General features: G+C 40.5%; 1 protein-coding gene across 3 annotated transcripts in view; it reads right to left on the minus strand.

Annotated features, from left to right (window-relative positions):
• DOCK9 (dedicator of cytokinesis 9) overlaps positions 1-16,620 on the minus strand; it is a 282,353-nt gene that overhangs the window by 203,753 nt on the left and 61,980 nt on the right. Inside the window, exon 1 of one of the 3 annotated variants that reach the window (XM_058548416.1) lies at positions 8,018-8,078. The exons of the other annotated variants lie outside the window; for them this stretch is intronic. Coding sequence (XP_058404399.1) covers positions 8,018-8,056 — 39 coding nt within the window. The 5' untranslated portion in view covers positions 8,057-8,078. Of the gene's footprint in view, positions 1-8,017; positions 8,079-16,620 lie in introns of those variants that run through there. 3 annotated transcript variants of the gene reach the window in all.

Raw genomic sequence — 16,620 nt, forward strand, 5'->3', positions numbered from 1 at the left:
AGGATACTGTACACATATTTTGTTAAATGTTTCTATGAATAATAAAGATAACAGTGTTGGTACACTAGAGGCAAGAGGCTTAAACCAACACATTCAGGCACAGTTCTTCAAGTTCTGGGTATTTAGGTTAATCCTGTTTCCAAATCCAAAATAGGCTATCCTCCATCTCCCTGACCACTCAACTCCAGATAGCTTTTCCAACTCCTTTTCCTATGCCCTTCCCAGGACTGTTGGCTCTTTGTACTCTGAGCACTCTCACCAGGAGACCTCATCCACTCCCATGCCTTCCTCACCATGATAGGATGGATCCACAACTCTATCTATAGCCCCAGGAGTCATGGCTCACTGATTAACAGATGTCTCCATTTTGATGTGCCTAACCTCAAACTTAGGATGTCCCAAAGTGAAATCCTCCTCTCCAACTCAACTCCCCCAGACCCATTCCTTAAAAATTGTCCCCTGGCTCCACAGATGGCACCCTGGAGGTGCCCAAGGCAGACACTTGAACACTCTTGACTCCTTCTTCTCTTATTTAAGTATCTCCTAAATCTAGATGCTTCTCTCCATCTCCACTACCATCTACCTTAATCAGGCCACCATCACCTGTCACCCTGCTGCAGGGACCTCCTCACTAGTGTTCTTGTCTTCAGACCCCTCTTTCTCCTATCCATCAACCACTCTACAGTCTGAGAGATCTTTCTAAAACATCAGTCTGACCATGTCTTTCCCTGTTTAAAACCTTTAGTAAATGGTTCCCCTCCAATATTGGAATAAAGTTCCAAAAGACCCATGATCTGGTACTTGCTTACCTCTCTAGCCTCACTGGTCACCCCTGTACCCCAACCACTGTCCTCCAGGCTGATAAGCCCCCTCCACCCTTGTGGAATTACTAGCAGCTCCAAGGAGGTCTCAGCTCTCCCTCCCTGGGACTTTGCTTCCTTTGCAGAAATGTCCCTCTCCTACCCCTTCACCTAAATTCTTCTCCTCCTTAAGACTCAAGTTAGATATCACCTCCTCCAGGAGCCTTCCTTGACTCTGTTCTAAAGGTGAGCTAGGAGTCCCTCACAGGTTTTCTCAGAGTAGCTGTGCTTACCCCCATCACAGCCTGTATCCGGCTTGGGAGCTCTCTGGACGCTCTAAGAGCACAGACTGCGGCTTATTCACCATTGTATTAGCAGGCATCCAATGGATATTGGGTATGACATAATAAGAAATATATATTTGGTCTCTGCCCTGGTTCCTGGCAGAACTTCTAAAACTCTTGGAATTCCTTGAGTGACAGGGGTGAGAGGAACATCTTTTCTTTACATAACAAGCCCCTTTCAACCATATATCTGAGTTTATGCTAATGAGGTGACTCGCAGAGGATGGGGATTGGTTGCCAGAGGAACCAATCCTGTGATTACAGGCCTGTATCTTTCAGCTCTGCTCCTTGATCTCTGGAGAAGGGAGACTGGCTGGAGATTGAGTTCACTAACCAATGGCCAATGATCTAATCAATCATGCCTACATAATGGAACCTCCATAAAAACCCTAAACGAAGGGATTCAGAGAGCTTCCAGGTTGATGAACATAAATAGGTGCTGGGAGGGTGGCGTGCCTGGAGAAAGCATGGAAGCTCTGCACTCCATCCCCATACCTTGCCCTATGCGTCTCCTCCATTTGGCTGTTTCCGAGTTGTATCCTTTATAACAAACCAGTAATAGTAAGTAAAGGGTTTTCCTGAGTTCTGTGAGCTGTTCTAGCAAATTATTGAATCCAAGGAGGGGGTTGTGGGAACCCCTGATTTTCAGAAGCACAGGTGACAACCTGGGATTTGCGACTGGCATCTAAAGAAGGGTCAGTCTTGTGGGATTGAGCCCTTAACCTGTGGGGTCTGCACTAACTCTAGGTAGTTAGTGTCCAAACTGTTTAATGTGAGAGAAAAAACCCACACATTTAACGTCAGAAGTGTTGTGACTAAAGGAAATAGCTTTTCTAGTAGGGAGGAATAAATAAGGAAAAAGTTTCAGAGTTCTCTTCAGATTGCTCTTCAATAAAGAAAGCATAGAGAAATAAGGGTAACTTATAAGACTGATTCTTTGACGATGTTGTTAACGTATTTCATAAGCCTAGAAAACAGAGAAAATACCAAACACGCAGAAGGGTAAAACTATTTAGCATACAAGACTGCCACCAAACCCACGTCTTAGAATTCTATATGCCTATGGGCAGCTAATCTTTGACAAAGGAGCTAAGGACATACAGTGGAGAAAGGAAAGTCTCTCCAATAAATGGTCCTGGGAAAACTGGACAGCCACTTGCAAAAGAATGAAAGTAGACCATCTTCTTTCAACATACACAAAAATTAACGCAAAATGATCAAAGACTTGAAGGTGAGACCTGAAACTATAAAACTCCTGGAGGAAAATATAGGTAGTACACTACTCACCATCAGCCATAAAGAGATCTTCTCGAATTCCACGTCTACTCAGACAAGGGAAACAAAAGAAGAAATAAACAAGTGGGACTTCATCAGATTAAAGAGCTTCTACAAGGCAAATGAAACCAGGATCAAAATGAATAGGGAACCTACCAGCTGGGAAAAAATATTTGCAAACCGTATATCTGACAAGGGATTAATCTCCATAATATATAAAGAACTCACACAACTGAACAACAAAAAAACAAAACAACCCAATCAAAAAATGGGCAGAGGAAATGAACAGACACTTCTTGAAAGAAGATACACAGATGGCCAATAGGCATATGAAAAGATGCTCAACATCACTAGTCATCAAGGAAATGCAAATCAAAACCACACTAAGATATCACCTTACACCCATTAGAATGGCTATAATCACCAAGACAAAAAGCAACAAATGTTGGAGAGGCTGTGGAGAAATGGGAACCCTAATCCACTGCTGGTGGGAATGCAAACTGGTGCAGCCTCTATGGAAAACAGTATGGAGATTCCTCAAAAAATTAAAAATAGAAATACCTTATGATCCAGCTATCCCACTACCGGGTGTTTATCCAAAGACCTTGAAATCAACAATCCAAAGAGGCTTATGCACCCCTATGTTCATCACAGCATTATTCACTATAGCCAAGACATGGAAGCAACCCAAGTGTCCCTCGGCTGACGAATGGATAAAGAAGATGTGTATACATACATATATATATGTATGTATACATATATGTATACATGTATATATGTATATATATATACATACATATATACATATATATATATGTATGTATACACACCATGGAATACTACTCAGCCATAAAGAAAGACAAAATCGTCCCATTTGCAACAACATGGATGGACCTGGAGGGTATTATGTTAAGTGAAATAAGCCAGAAAGAGAAAGACAAACGGCATGATTTCACTCATATGTGGAAGATAAACCAACACACGCACAGATAGAACTGTTTGGTGGTTACCAAGGGCTAGGGGGGTGGGAGGTGGGCACAAGGGGTGGAGGGATGCACTTATATGGTGACTGATAAACAATAATGTACAACAAAATTTTCACAATAAAATAAATAAATAAATAAAAGAATTCTATATGCAAACTCTCATCACAGAGACCCTGTAAAGGCAGCCTGCTCCAGAAGAAAAGAGAAAACCTATCAGTCGGCAACCAGCTCCATGTCTCTCTGCTTAGGTTCACAAGTCACATCTACTTCAGTTTTCTAGGATATCGGTTTTTCCTTGGCAGGGAAACAATGTTTATTGAAATGCATCCTAGGATAAAGCCTTGGATTGTTCATTGACATGTGAGAAAAGTGAAGTAGCCTTTTATTCAATATTCCAGTACTGAAGTGACAACAAAACACACACACATACACAAATACACAGTCACACATTCACACACATACATACATACACCCAAACCTTCACACACACATAAAATGTAGGTAAGGAGGAAAATTAAATATCTTTAGAATTCATATACTTTATAAAACAAAAACTAGAATTTACTCTCCATCTATAAGATACAGATGTATTTCCTGTAGACATGAATACACTTGGTTTGGAAACTCTAACAGTACCTTTGCTTATAATTTTGCCGGGACTCCTTTTGTTAGCAAAGACCGGATATACAAAAAATGGAGATGCAAATCAAGCTTACTGGAGGATGCAGCTGCCACACTGGAATTTTTCTTTCATCAAAATGCACCAGAGAGTCGTTACAAGGACAAGCTTGATCTACTTTATGAACAGGCTATTTCTTAAGGAAAAAAATTTACAAATATACCTAACTCTACACTCAAACCTTAGCCCTTAGCTCCTGAATCTTTATCAATATATGCTTTATAAGACTACTTAATTCAGCGACTTATGGAGTATAGTCTGTTTATTCTATCTTAAAAATGCAGGATTGGCTGGCCCCGTGGCTTAGTGGTTAGGTGCGCGCGCTCCGCTGCTGGCTGCCCGGGTTTGGATCCCGGGCGCGCACCGACGCACCGCTTCTTCAGCCATGCTGAGGCCGCGTCCCACATGCAGCAACTAGAAGGATGTACAGCTATGACATACAACTATCTACTGGGGCTTTGAGGGAAAATATAAATAAATAAAATTATTAAAAAAAAAATGCAGGATTTACGGTTTCTCTCTCCAAATTTCTTGTTTCCATATTTACTAAATTGCAATTGAACTGACAGCTGGATAAGAACTTCGCTTCTATAACGGACATAGAGTAGTACCAAAACAAGGCCTGGTATATAAAAGAATATAAAACATAATGAAAGCAGGATCATAAATCAATGAGTAAGGAATGGATTATTCAACAAACTGGATTGGGAAAAATGAGCACTGGGAGTAAAGAAAGAATCAAGATAGGCTCTCAACTAAACTATATATCCAAATAAATTCTAGATTGACTAAAGTGGGGGTTGGCAAACTTTCTGTAAAGGGCCAGTTAATAAATATTTTAAGCCAGCTAGTAAATATTACAGTCTCTGTCACAACTACTACTCAACTCCTCCACTATGAAAACAGTCATAGATGGCATGTCAACAAATAAGTGTGGCTATGTGCCAATAAAACTTTATTTATAAAAACAGGTGGCAAGCAGGCCCCTTGGACACAAGATCAAAGTAGTAAACAACTAAATAAGCAAGTGAACAAATAAATTCCAAAAGAAAATACTAGTGAATATCTGATCTGAGATAGGCAAGAATTTCTAAGCATAAAAGTAATGGAAGAAATCACAGAGGAAAAGATGATGATGCTTATCACATACACTTAAATTTCTCTTAGTAAAACAAATACTATAAAGAAAGTAAACGGGGCCGGCCTGGTGGCATCATGGTTAAGTTCGTGCGTTCTGCTTTGGTGGCCCAGGGTTCACAAGTTCAAATCCCAGGTGTGGACGGACTGAGGCATCGCTCGTCAAGCCATGCTGGCAGCAGCATCCCACACAGAAAAGAGAGGAAGATGGGCAGAGACGTTAGCTCAGAGCCAATCTTCCTCAGCAAAAAGAGGAAGAGTGGCGACAGATGTTAGCTCAGGGCCAATCTTCCTCACAAAAAAATAAATAAATAAATAAAAATAAAACAAATTAAAAAAAATAAAGTAAACAAAATTAAAGGCAAATGACAAAATGGAGAAATATTTGAAATGAATATGACAAAGGATTTGGAGTTTGAAAGTTAAATCTTTTGTCTCTCAAACTGGCAAAAATGATCCTGGCAATCACCATATGTAAAACAAGACTAATATTAACTGTTGCTAGGAATGTAACTGCAATCAATCATCAAGCAATAAAACAATATGCCTTAAAGGACTTTTAAAAAATTCTTTCCTACCTTAACAAGTTCATGTTTATAAATCTAGCCTATGAAAATAATTATAGATCTATAGAAAGATTTTGGGGTCAAGATGTCCTCCGTAATCTCAATTTATAACAACCTGTTGCCTAACAACAGAGAAGCATTTAAATAAATAAAAGTACATAGATTACAAAGGAATATTATGCACATATTAAATCATATTTTAGCAGAACATTATTGGCATAAGAAAATGATAAGTGAAAAAGGCATCAGGAATTACTTATGGAATATAATATCATTTTTTATATTTGCATAAGCAGGGAAACCTATTAGAAATTATACACTACATGTTAAGCAGTAATTATTTCAGGGCAGTGAGATTATGGCTGATTTTTGTTTTCTTCTTCATTCTCTGTAGTCTCTAAATTTTCTATAATAATTATGTATTCTAAATATGAAAGATAATAAACATTAATTTTAAAAAGCAACAGTCCTTGCTTCTCATTAAATCTGTGAGAGAACCATAAATCAATTACTTTGAATATCTCAAGAGTAAGACTTGAGCAAAGCAGTAACAGCTTTACTCACCTGTTTCTACTCAGTATTTCTGCTGCTCTTTCCTCTTCAGGATCTTTCAAACAGCTAGACCAACTCTAAGAGGGCGAAGACCTCTCAGAACAAACACATTCCAGCCTCCACAATGGAACATTTCAGAATTCCCCTGGGATATTTATGAATGCTGGTGGTCACGTTTCCAGGAGTTGAGGCAAAATTAGGGTTAATTTGTTATATGCCTAAGTGCATAGCAAGCTAAGTTGATGTTATTCGGTTCAGCAGATAACTCCATCAACAGCTTAATAAAGAGCAAAAATGAAGGCAAACTGCTTGAAATCACAAGGAGAGAAAACAAATTTTCTTGTCTTCAATTTTTAAAAATCTCAAAATAATCTTTCTGGAGGGCAATCTGGCTATACCAAAATCCCTTAAAAAGCAAATATACTTTGACTCAGCTTTTCCAGATCTAGGAATCTGTGCTAAGCAAACAATTTGACAAGTGTTTAAAGTACACATGCAGGGGCCGGCCTGGTGGCGCAAGCGGTGAAGTGCGTGCGCTCCGCTGCAGCGGCCCGGGGTTTGCCGGTTCCAATCCCGGGCGCGCACCGATGCACCGCTTGGCAAGCCATGCTGTGGCGGCGTCCCACATAAAGTGGAGGAAGATGGGCATGGATGTTAGCTCAGGGCCAGTCTTCCTCAGCAAAAAGAGGTGGATTGGCAGATGTTAGCTCAGGGCCAATCTTCCTCACTAAATAAATAAATAAATAAATAAATAAATAAAATACACATGCAGAGATGTTTATCACAGCATTTATAATTGGGGGAAAAATGGAATAGTGGGTATAGGTGAAATAAAATGTCACATTCTGCAATGTGAATGTTTGTGTCCCCTCAAAATTCACATGCTGAAATATTTCCCAGTGTGATGGCATTTGGAGGTGAGGCCTTTGGGAGGTGATCAGGTCATGAGAGCATAAAGGCAGTTAGTACTCTTATAAAAGAGACCCCACAGAGATCCTCGCCCCCTCCTCCATGTGAGGTTACAGGGAGAAGACAGCTGACTAGGAAGCAGGAAGTGGGCCTTCAGACACCGAATCTGCAGATGCCTTGATCTTGGACTTTCCAGCCTCCAGAACTGTGAGAAATAAGTGTTTGTTGTTTATAAGGCACCCAGTCTATGGTATTTTGTTATAGCAGCCCAAAATGAACTAAGACACATCCATACAATGAAATGACACTATTAAGAATGAGACATAGGGGACGGCCCCATGACATAGTGGTTAAGTTCGACACACTCCATTTTGGCGGCCTGGGTTCTCAGGTTCGGATCCCAGGCACAGACCTACAGCACTCGTCAGCCGTGCTGTGGCACCGACCTGCATACAAAATAGAGGACGACTGGCATGGATATTAGCTCAGGGCTAATCTTCCTCAATCCAAAAAAAAAACCAGGAAGATTGGCAACAGATGTTAGCTCAGGGCGAATCTCCCTCAGCTACAAAAAAAAAAATGAGACATAAATGTATACTTATTGACATGGAAAGATATTTGTGATATATTGTGGAGTCTATTTAAAGCAAGTTTAAAAACTATATAACAAAATAACATCCTTATAACACTTGCATATAAGTCTACTTGGGCTGCCATAACAAAATACCATAGACAGGGTGGCTTAAACAACAGAAATTTATTTTCTCACAATTTCGCAGCCTGAAGTCCAAGGTGAGGGGGCCAGCATGGTTGGTTTCTGGTGAGGCCTCTCATGCTGGCTTGCAGACAGCTGCCTTCCTGATGAGTCCTCACATGTTAGAGAGAGAGAGAGAGAGACCTCACTTACTCTTCTTATAAGGCCACAGTCCTATCAGATTAGTGCCCGAACCTTATAACCTCATTTAACTTAATTAATTCCTAAAGACTCCATCTCCAGATGCAGTCACACTGGGGGTTAGGGCTTCAATATATGAATGCCGGGGGGGGGGGGGGGGGGGGGGGCGGGAGGCCCACACAATTTAGTACACAGTAACTAATTATATATTTTTTATGAACAATGCTATACATGGATGAAATTCTAGGAGGATTTGCCTCAAAATGTTTAAATTGATGAGTACCTCTGTGTAGCAAACATAGCATGCTTAGTTTCTACAATAAATGTTTATTACCTGTTTATAATTTAACAAAATTAATGAGATGGTAAATTTTAATAAAGCATTGAGGAAAGGTGCAGTACTCTCTCTTGCTAGCTCACGCCGGAAAGGTGCAGTACTCTCTCTTGCTAGCTCACGCCGGAGGGACTCACAAAAAGTAGCATCAATAGAGCAGTGCAATCACAGGACGCAGGAAATGGATCTAGGAATCAGAGCAGAATGTTCCTTGAAAACATCAGCCCAATTTACTGCTGTGATCAAAATAGGCAACAAAACCCACTGGGCATCATTAGGAATGATATGAGAAATAAAATGGAAAACACAGCCTACCCAAAGCCATGGTCCTGTGACCACACCTAGAACCAAAGGAGTGCTCCAGAAGGCAGCCAAGCAGGTTCCTGCTTTCTTACACCTCAAGATAGTTATAACAGCGCAAGAAAAAGTTATGAGAGAACACCTAAAATAATCCAAGATCCAGCCTTTACTTTCCCACTGCCTCAAGCTGACAGGTATCATACTATTTTTCACTTATCACTTGTCATTGATCATACCACTTATCTCCCCTTACCCCCCCAATCCCACCCATCCCACCCCCAAACAGACACACAGACAAACACAAGCATGACTGCAGGATCTTATGAACCAGAGATCATATCACCTTCAAGTCTGTTCTCTATGCACAGTGCACATATGATAAATCAAAGGATTTTCATAGCCAATGGGTTCTTTAAATTGGGAAGGACTATTTAGCCTGGGGAGTCTGATAAAATTCTATACAGTAATAAAGGCTGAGAACATGTTGAAGATGTGTAGCAAATCTTATAATAGGAGAACTATGAAAAACTTCAAAGCTTTAAGGAGGTAAGAAAAAAAGATTAAATATTAATTTACAATGGGTAATATTATCACTGTATTATCCCAACATGACACAACAAGAAATTGAAGACAAGAAAGTTTGTTTTCTCCCCATGTGACTTCCAGCAGGTTGCCTTCATTATTGCTCTCTATGAAGCTATTCACAGGGTCCTAGCTGCTGTCAAGGTTATAAGTGAGCAACCTTTTCCACTTCCATTATAGTCAGCAAAAAGCAAACATGGTACAGAATAATCCCACAGCTCCTCAATTCTTCCAAAGACATGTTAAGAGCGTGGAACATTATATTACTAGCTATGAGTAAAACAGGTCAAGTCCCAGTCAATAAGGCTGCGCCCGTCAGAAACACTCACAGACAGGGAAAAATGGGATTTATAAGCGTTTTGTCTCAGCTTAAGGTGCCCTCCTCGTGGAAAGTCCCCGGGCTGGGCCCTGCCTTCACGCCCTCCGACAGTGCCCTGTATGTCCTATGTGTCAGCCTTCTTCTGACAGGGATGTGAACTTCCTCATTACTTCTGTATGCCCAGCACCTAGCACAAAGAAGCACTCAAGGTTGTTTCTTGAATGAGCTGAACTAATACACTCAATTAATTAGAAAAGGGAGACTTTAGGAAAAATCTATACTCGAGAATAAAATCTATCCCAACTCGGCTTGCTCAAATTTAAGTGTGGTATACTTGCAATTCAGTCAGTCCACAATCGCCAGATAAGCCCATTTCCCAGTGTACTACCCACCCTGTGGCTGACTCATGCCACTTAGATATAAAAGGAACCTTCCTGTAGAAGATCGCACAGCTGCAGCCTTACAAAGCTAAAGTCTATACTCAAGACATTTGATTTTTGCTTCAGAGCTAACCTTAATGATGGCAAAAAGGCTTTTCCTTCACTACATAGTTCTCCATTAGCTTATTAATTTATACTCTGCCTTGTTCCAAAAGGATTTAAAGTGATTTATATAAACACATAGAAAATTAGATTTAAAATTATTTTAATAAGCAGATGAGAAAAAGCAGACTGTGATAAAATAGTAACACAGGAAAATAAGAAGCAAAGTTTAAGGGCAATATAAAAAAATCATTTTGAAAGAGCCTATATATCTGTTAGAATTGGGTTGCATGTTTGGAACTAACCTTTCTTTTAATAGTCAACTGAAGGGATGGCTGAGGTCAGTTACAAGAATCATAATGTATATAAAATAAAAATAAAGTAGTTCCTCAGGAAAAGCATAACCATCCAGAGTATGAACAGAAAACACTTCCAGGGCTCCTCATAAAGGGAACACTAAAAAATAGAAATAACTATAATAATAGCTAACAAGTAGCACTAACATTTGCAAGACATTGTCCTAAGAACTTCAGACATATTCACTTATTTAACAACCCTGTGGTAAGTACTGTTATTATCTGCATTTAACGGGTAAGGAAACTGGAGAAGAGAGAGTTAAATTGCCCAAAGTCGCAAAGCTAGCAAGTTGCAGATCTGGGATTCAAACCCGAAGGCTGGCTCCAGAGTCCGCACTCTTAACCACTGCACTACAGTGCCCCTCTCACCGTTCCAAAAGCAAATGCCCTGAACAACACCCTCATAGGGGACATCATTCTCATCAAGATGTTTCTTATGATGTCCTTCAGTGTAGGCCAAGAGAAAAACACAAAGCTTACTTAGTTCTGGAGCAGCAATTCCATTGGGTCCAAAATGAGGCAGTCCCCGCGTGCTGGTTTCTGACAGATAGGCAGATAGCTGGGATATTTAGAGTCTCTAGAAGAATGGGGTGGCTTCAAGCCCTTCAGGCTATCCTTCATGAATATCCCTTTTCCTCCACAAGGTTTGGTACACACTGAGTAGCTGAGGTGGAGGGTTATACTCTGAGGAGCAGGTGAAATACAGCTCTCACCTGCTGACTGTTAAGGTAGAGCCACAGGCTAAAGTCACCAACTCAGCTGGAGGAAGGACAGACAGCTTCCCAACCAAGCTGAGGAGCCTGACAAGCACCCATATCTGCCTGAAGACAAGGTCAGCCTACCTTTGCATGGAGGTGACCCAAGGGAGTGCCAATGGGTAGGGCTCCCTTTAGAAAGGGTTTGGCTGGTTCAAACCAAAGGATGAAAAGATCCCCAAATGCCTATGTCCTAGAACAGGTCTCAACAGAGCTGGTCTGGATAACATCCAAAAACAGTATCATCAATTGTCACTCACGACCACAGCAAACCCATGGAACATTCAGACTTGGACCACATAACTTCTTGGTGTAGCAAGAGGACAAAAGCGTTGTAATATAACTCTACAGAGCTGAAAGGTCAACAGGCTAGATTAAAGACAAGACAGTTATTGTTTAGGAGAAACTGCAAAAAATTTGGAAAAATACTTTGATTTTAGAATAAGTGATTATAACCCATCTTCTCAACAGCTTCTCCAAGTTCAACCATTTCACCAGCATTCACTCATTAACTGAGCACTTATTACAAATCAGGCATTCTTCTAGCTGTTGGGCAGAGTGGTGAATAAAAGAGACAAAAATTCCTGCCATCATAAATCTTATTCTTGTTGTAAATACTGTAAGTAACTGTAAGTAACACTTACTATTAATTCCTATTACTATACTTATGCTATTATTCTGACCAGATGTACATCAGGTTAAGATAAATATTATGAAGAAACTATGGCAGGGAATCAGAGAAGGGTATGCGGGGGGTGCTGCCAGATTACACCAGTGGTCACGGAAGCCTCATTGAGAAGGGGAAATTTGAGCAAAGGCCTGCAGGAGGCAGGAATGAACCAGGTAAATGCCTGGGTAGAGATGTCTCAGGAGGAGAGAAGATCAAGGCAGCCTGAGAGGCCAGAGGGAAGGGAGGGATGAGGAGAGAGCCAGAAGTAAACGGGTGGCGAGGAGGAAGTAGCAAGCAGTGGGCATGCTGGGGATGGACCTAGAGGCCACTGTAAGGATTCTGGATTTAACTGGGCAGAGGAGTGACAGTCTGACTTTCCTTTTCAAAGGATCACTGTCTGCTGCATGGAGAAGAGGGCCCAGGGTCAAGCACAGCAGCAGGGAGACCAGTTAGGAGTGAGCGGGCACATCTTTCCACCCACAGCACCTTGGCCACACGCAAGCACAGTCATGTCCTCTTTCTCGGTCTGCTAGTGCGGGCAATGGTGGGGAGCAGAGAGCACCTGACCCAGTGCACAGGAGCAGTGTTTCAAAATCCAGCCCCAGAATGCCGACAGAGCCCCTGGCAGGCTATTATTCCCTCAGGCAATAAAATAAGAAGAAAAATAAGCAGTCTCTCAAAGGCAGGTTAACCAAAGACAGGTCAGTGTGGCCTGAGGGGGCAGGAGCTTGTAGCATTGGAGAGGCATTGCCATTACTCGCCAGGTAGTCCCAGGGCTGTCAGGGTTATGGATTACACTAATGGGATGGACGCCGTAATGAGCGAGTTCTTCTAATCTCTAATACCAGTTATTCTCAAAAGCCTATTCCAAAATACATTAGAGTTTAAAATATTTAATAGTTAATACAGCACCACTTAAATTCCATACCCACACATAGCACTGCCTTCCAAAATGCATCTGATGCTCAAATGATGCTCTCCTCTTCTTCCTCCCAAGTATTTGAGAGCTAATGTCACATAAGCCCCTCCACAAAATGTACTCTCTCTTGGGGCTTCTGCAAGGCTGGGGCGAACTGATCTGATCACAAGGTACACATGGCACACAAGCATTGCCTCTCGGTCTCAGACGGCAGCCTAATGACCAGAAAGGGTTTTGGGGCTTCCACACACCTCGCCCTTGCCATACCGAGCAGCTGCTGGCCAGACTCACATGCAGAAACTCATACATATTATTCTCACTTGTTTTGATAAAAACTGTGATAAGAACAGAAGGGAAAATGGCAAGGCATCCTGTGGGAGGAGGAGACCAATATGCAGCTTTCTCATGAGCCTGGTATTTGTGAGAAGGCCATGGAAAGGCACACCCATCTGTGACTTGACGCCTCCTCGTGCATTGTGCAGGGAGGAAAGAACTCAGGAATGTCATGTCAAACTAACCTTTCTTTTACTCTCAAGAGCCTTCACCCAAAAACATCATAGAGAGTTGGATTTAAAATAATAAAACTATAAATATTTCTCATACCCATTACAGTTTTCTTTCTTTCTCCCTTTAAATTTCTCCCCCTGAATCGAAGGAATGACCACAAGCCATTAGCAAGAAAAATCTAGCCAGGTAAAAGACTAGGATATAAACGGATGGAATAATTCACTATCACTGGTAGAGGATTCACTACATAATACCCTAAATACACGCTTTGCCAAGTATTATTTCTGGGACTATACGAAGAACATGTAAGCTCATAAAGCTAACTTAGAAAACCATTCTGTAATCAAATATCTTACTCCAGCTCCTCTCTCTGTATGTATTTAGCTTTGATTAATACATGGCATTCTCACACATATAAACAGGCACCTCATAATTTAAACTTAAGGCCTCTAATTATCCATTTATACACACAGGCTACACATATATAAGCATATTGAAGTCAATATATTTGCTTTTCAAGTAAAGACTAGTTTATTCTAACACCATCAAACTACTTGTTAATTAAGCAAGATAGCATTTACCAGACAGGAGGAGATCAATAGTTCTGAATCTTCTTTTGTCCAATTGTATGCTGTATATTCAAGAGCATTATTCTCTCCTTGCTGTTTGCACATATAAGCACAGTTTCTTTCAAAAACAGTGCGGATGCCTTTAAACAGAATCACACTAGTAGTGCAACCCATCCCCAAGGTGTGGATGTTCAGATTTCTAGCAATCTCTACTCCATTGCCACATCATCGTCCTTGGCTCTTCAGAGCAGGCTCCCACTGTACCATCTTCATGACAGGCAGTTGTCGGCACCGGAACAGAAGGGAAGCTCCGAGCTGTCGTACTAGAATCCGCTCCTGCCCAACAGCCTGACAAAAAAAATCCAGGCTGCTGGTGTAAAACAGGAGGGGTGGTGCAAAAACAAGATGACACACCTCACATGCACCAAAACCTTCAAAGTATCATTTTTCCAGTAGATTGCTTCATTGTTGATACAAAAGAACAAGCAGAAGATTTACATGTGGTTACTGAAAAACTGCCAGCTCCTGTGATTTGCTTGAGATTGTTCTGAATCTCAGAACCTGCCCAAAATGAAAAAGACGGTGCCAGACAGCCACCCTGCTGCAGATGCTGCTGGAAGGCACAAAGAATGTTCATCTGCTGCAAAAATCATTCTCCCAGAATGCTTAGCCTAGCATCTATATTAGCAAACATCTCTTTCCTTGACCTAAATATGCTGTTTGTTTAATCCTGCATCAGCAAGGAAGAGAGAAGCAAAAGAAAAAAAGTCCAAAAACGAGAGAAATCACTAAGATGACTGCTGCTATGGAAACATGTGTAAGCCACTTCAAATAACCTTTTGCGTATATGGGTAACAGCTTGCTGACTGCAAACCACAAGGGAACACAAAATTGCTGTGTCGCTCTTGACTTCTGCCCATTTCCACTCTTTGCTAGAGAGAGGGCTAGCAAGTTTTCACTGCTTAAAAGGATTCTCCCATCTCTGGTACCCAAAGATGCAAATGAGAACATTGATAAAGGGTTACCTGTCAGGCTGAACACACAGCTTCTAAAGCAGCGCTACAGTATGCAATGGTAAATATACACTGAAGTTCCACAGTCAGCATGGTTATTATTTTTTGGTGCATTAGTAATCCAGATCCTTCCCTTGCAGACTGAATTCAGTGACACTATACTACCTTATGTGTATCTTTGCGGATGGCTAATAGGGAGGCTTGTCATTGATATAATACTAAGATGACTCTTGCCATTTTCCTTCTAAAAAATGAAAAGCGAATTATGTAAAAAGCCCATGAGGAACACACAGGGAAATCTCTCCCATCCACAACATGCATCTAGAAAAAAGTGACTGTTCTTTTAAGATCTGTACTGATATTATTCTTTATTTCACAAGGCAACGGATGGTTTTCATCTTCTATCTATAGATTTCAAAGTTAGAGTGAATTAGAATGATTGAGTACCTACAGGCTGGTAACAGAAACCTGTGTAATGTAGTAAAAGCAGATCTTTAAAGAACACCACACAGTCATGTAATCCCAAAATTTCTGATTTTTATTGCTAGTTTACTTGTTAGGCTCCACAAATAGGCAAAAATCTAGGCTTTGTCTATCTCCTGCATTTTTATGCAAAAATCTAATAGCCACAGGAGATCAAAGGAGTAGAGACACTGGCCACACACAAAAAAACAGAGTAACTATATGTGGTCTAGAGAGTTCTGCTTCAGAATTCTGTAATTCTGGTAATTCTGTCAAAACAGAGCTAGAGTGTGCAAGATTACACCCAAATCCAGACATGGGAAGATCCAAGTCTTCATGCAACATCACAATGCTGGCAGATAAATAATGTGGAAACTCACCTACACAGAAACTGAATACTGGAGACTATAAAACACTTAAACACATGGGTTAAAATTATCTGTTTTGAGAATTCAGAAAACCCACCCATTAACCTGACTTCTGTACTGCAAGGGAAACAATTTAAAAAGTAATAGTCATTGAAAATAAAGATGGTACCTAGAAATTAAACTTAATTTATTATTATTACCTATTTTAGACATCCTATGCAGAAGCCAGGGAATATTACCTGAGATATAAAAGATTATGTTTGAACTTTACAAAGGATTATAAATGATAACCAAGCAAATTTGAAGCTGCTAGTATATTCTATTTGATTTACTTTAAAAAAAACTCTAAGTTAATATTTAAAACAATGGGAGAGAATAGAACAATTTCCTAACAATCATTCAGAAGAAAAAGAAATGTTTCCTAGAGATATATTAATAAGCAGTTAAGCAACTGTATGAATTTTAAATATTAATCATTTTCCAACCGACAAAATTGGCGGCCAAGAAAAACAACAAAAAAATATTCAGAGTGAAGGATTCAAAAAGGCCAAGAAACGGGTTTCATGCTAATAGAAGCATGACAAAATGAATCATTCAAAATGTGTATTCGATTTCACTGCTTTTTTTGCATCAGAATGATCTTGGATTGGTCTAAAATGATAATTAGCATGAGTTTCACCAGAGGACACGAATAGATGGATGTTATCTATTAGCAAGCAGTTCAGCCACCCACGGAGTACATATTTCAATTTGGGGATCACATTAACTCTCACATCTTTAAATGTCACCTCTAATTTACACAACTCCTAAGACTGGATGTCCGCCCTTGACTCCCTTTTGA

The sequence above is a fragment of the Diceros bicornis genome, chromosome 9 (assembly GCF_020826845.1).
Source record: "Diceros bicornis minor isolate mBicDic1 chromosome 9, mDicBic1.mat.cur, whole genome shotgun sequence".
NCBI classification, from domain to species: domain Eukaryota; kingdom Metazoa; phylum Chordata; class Mammalia; order Perissodactyla; family Rhinocerotidae; genus Diceros; species Diceros bicornis.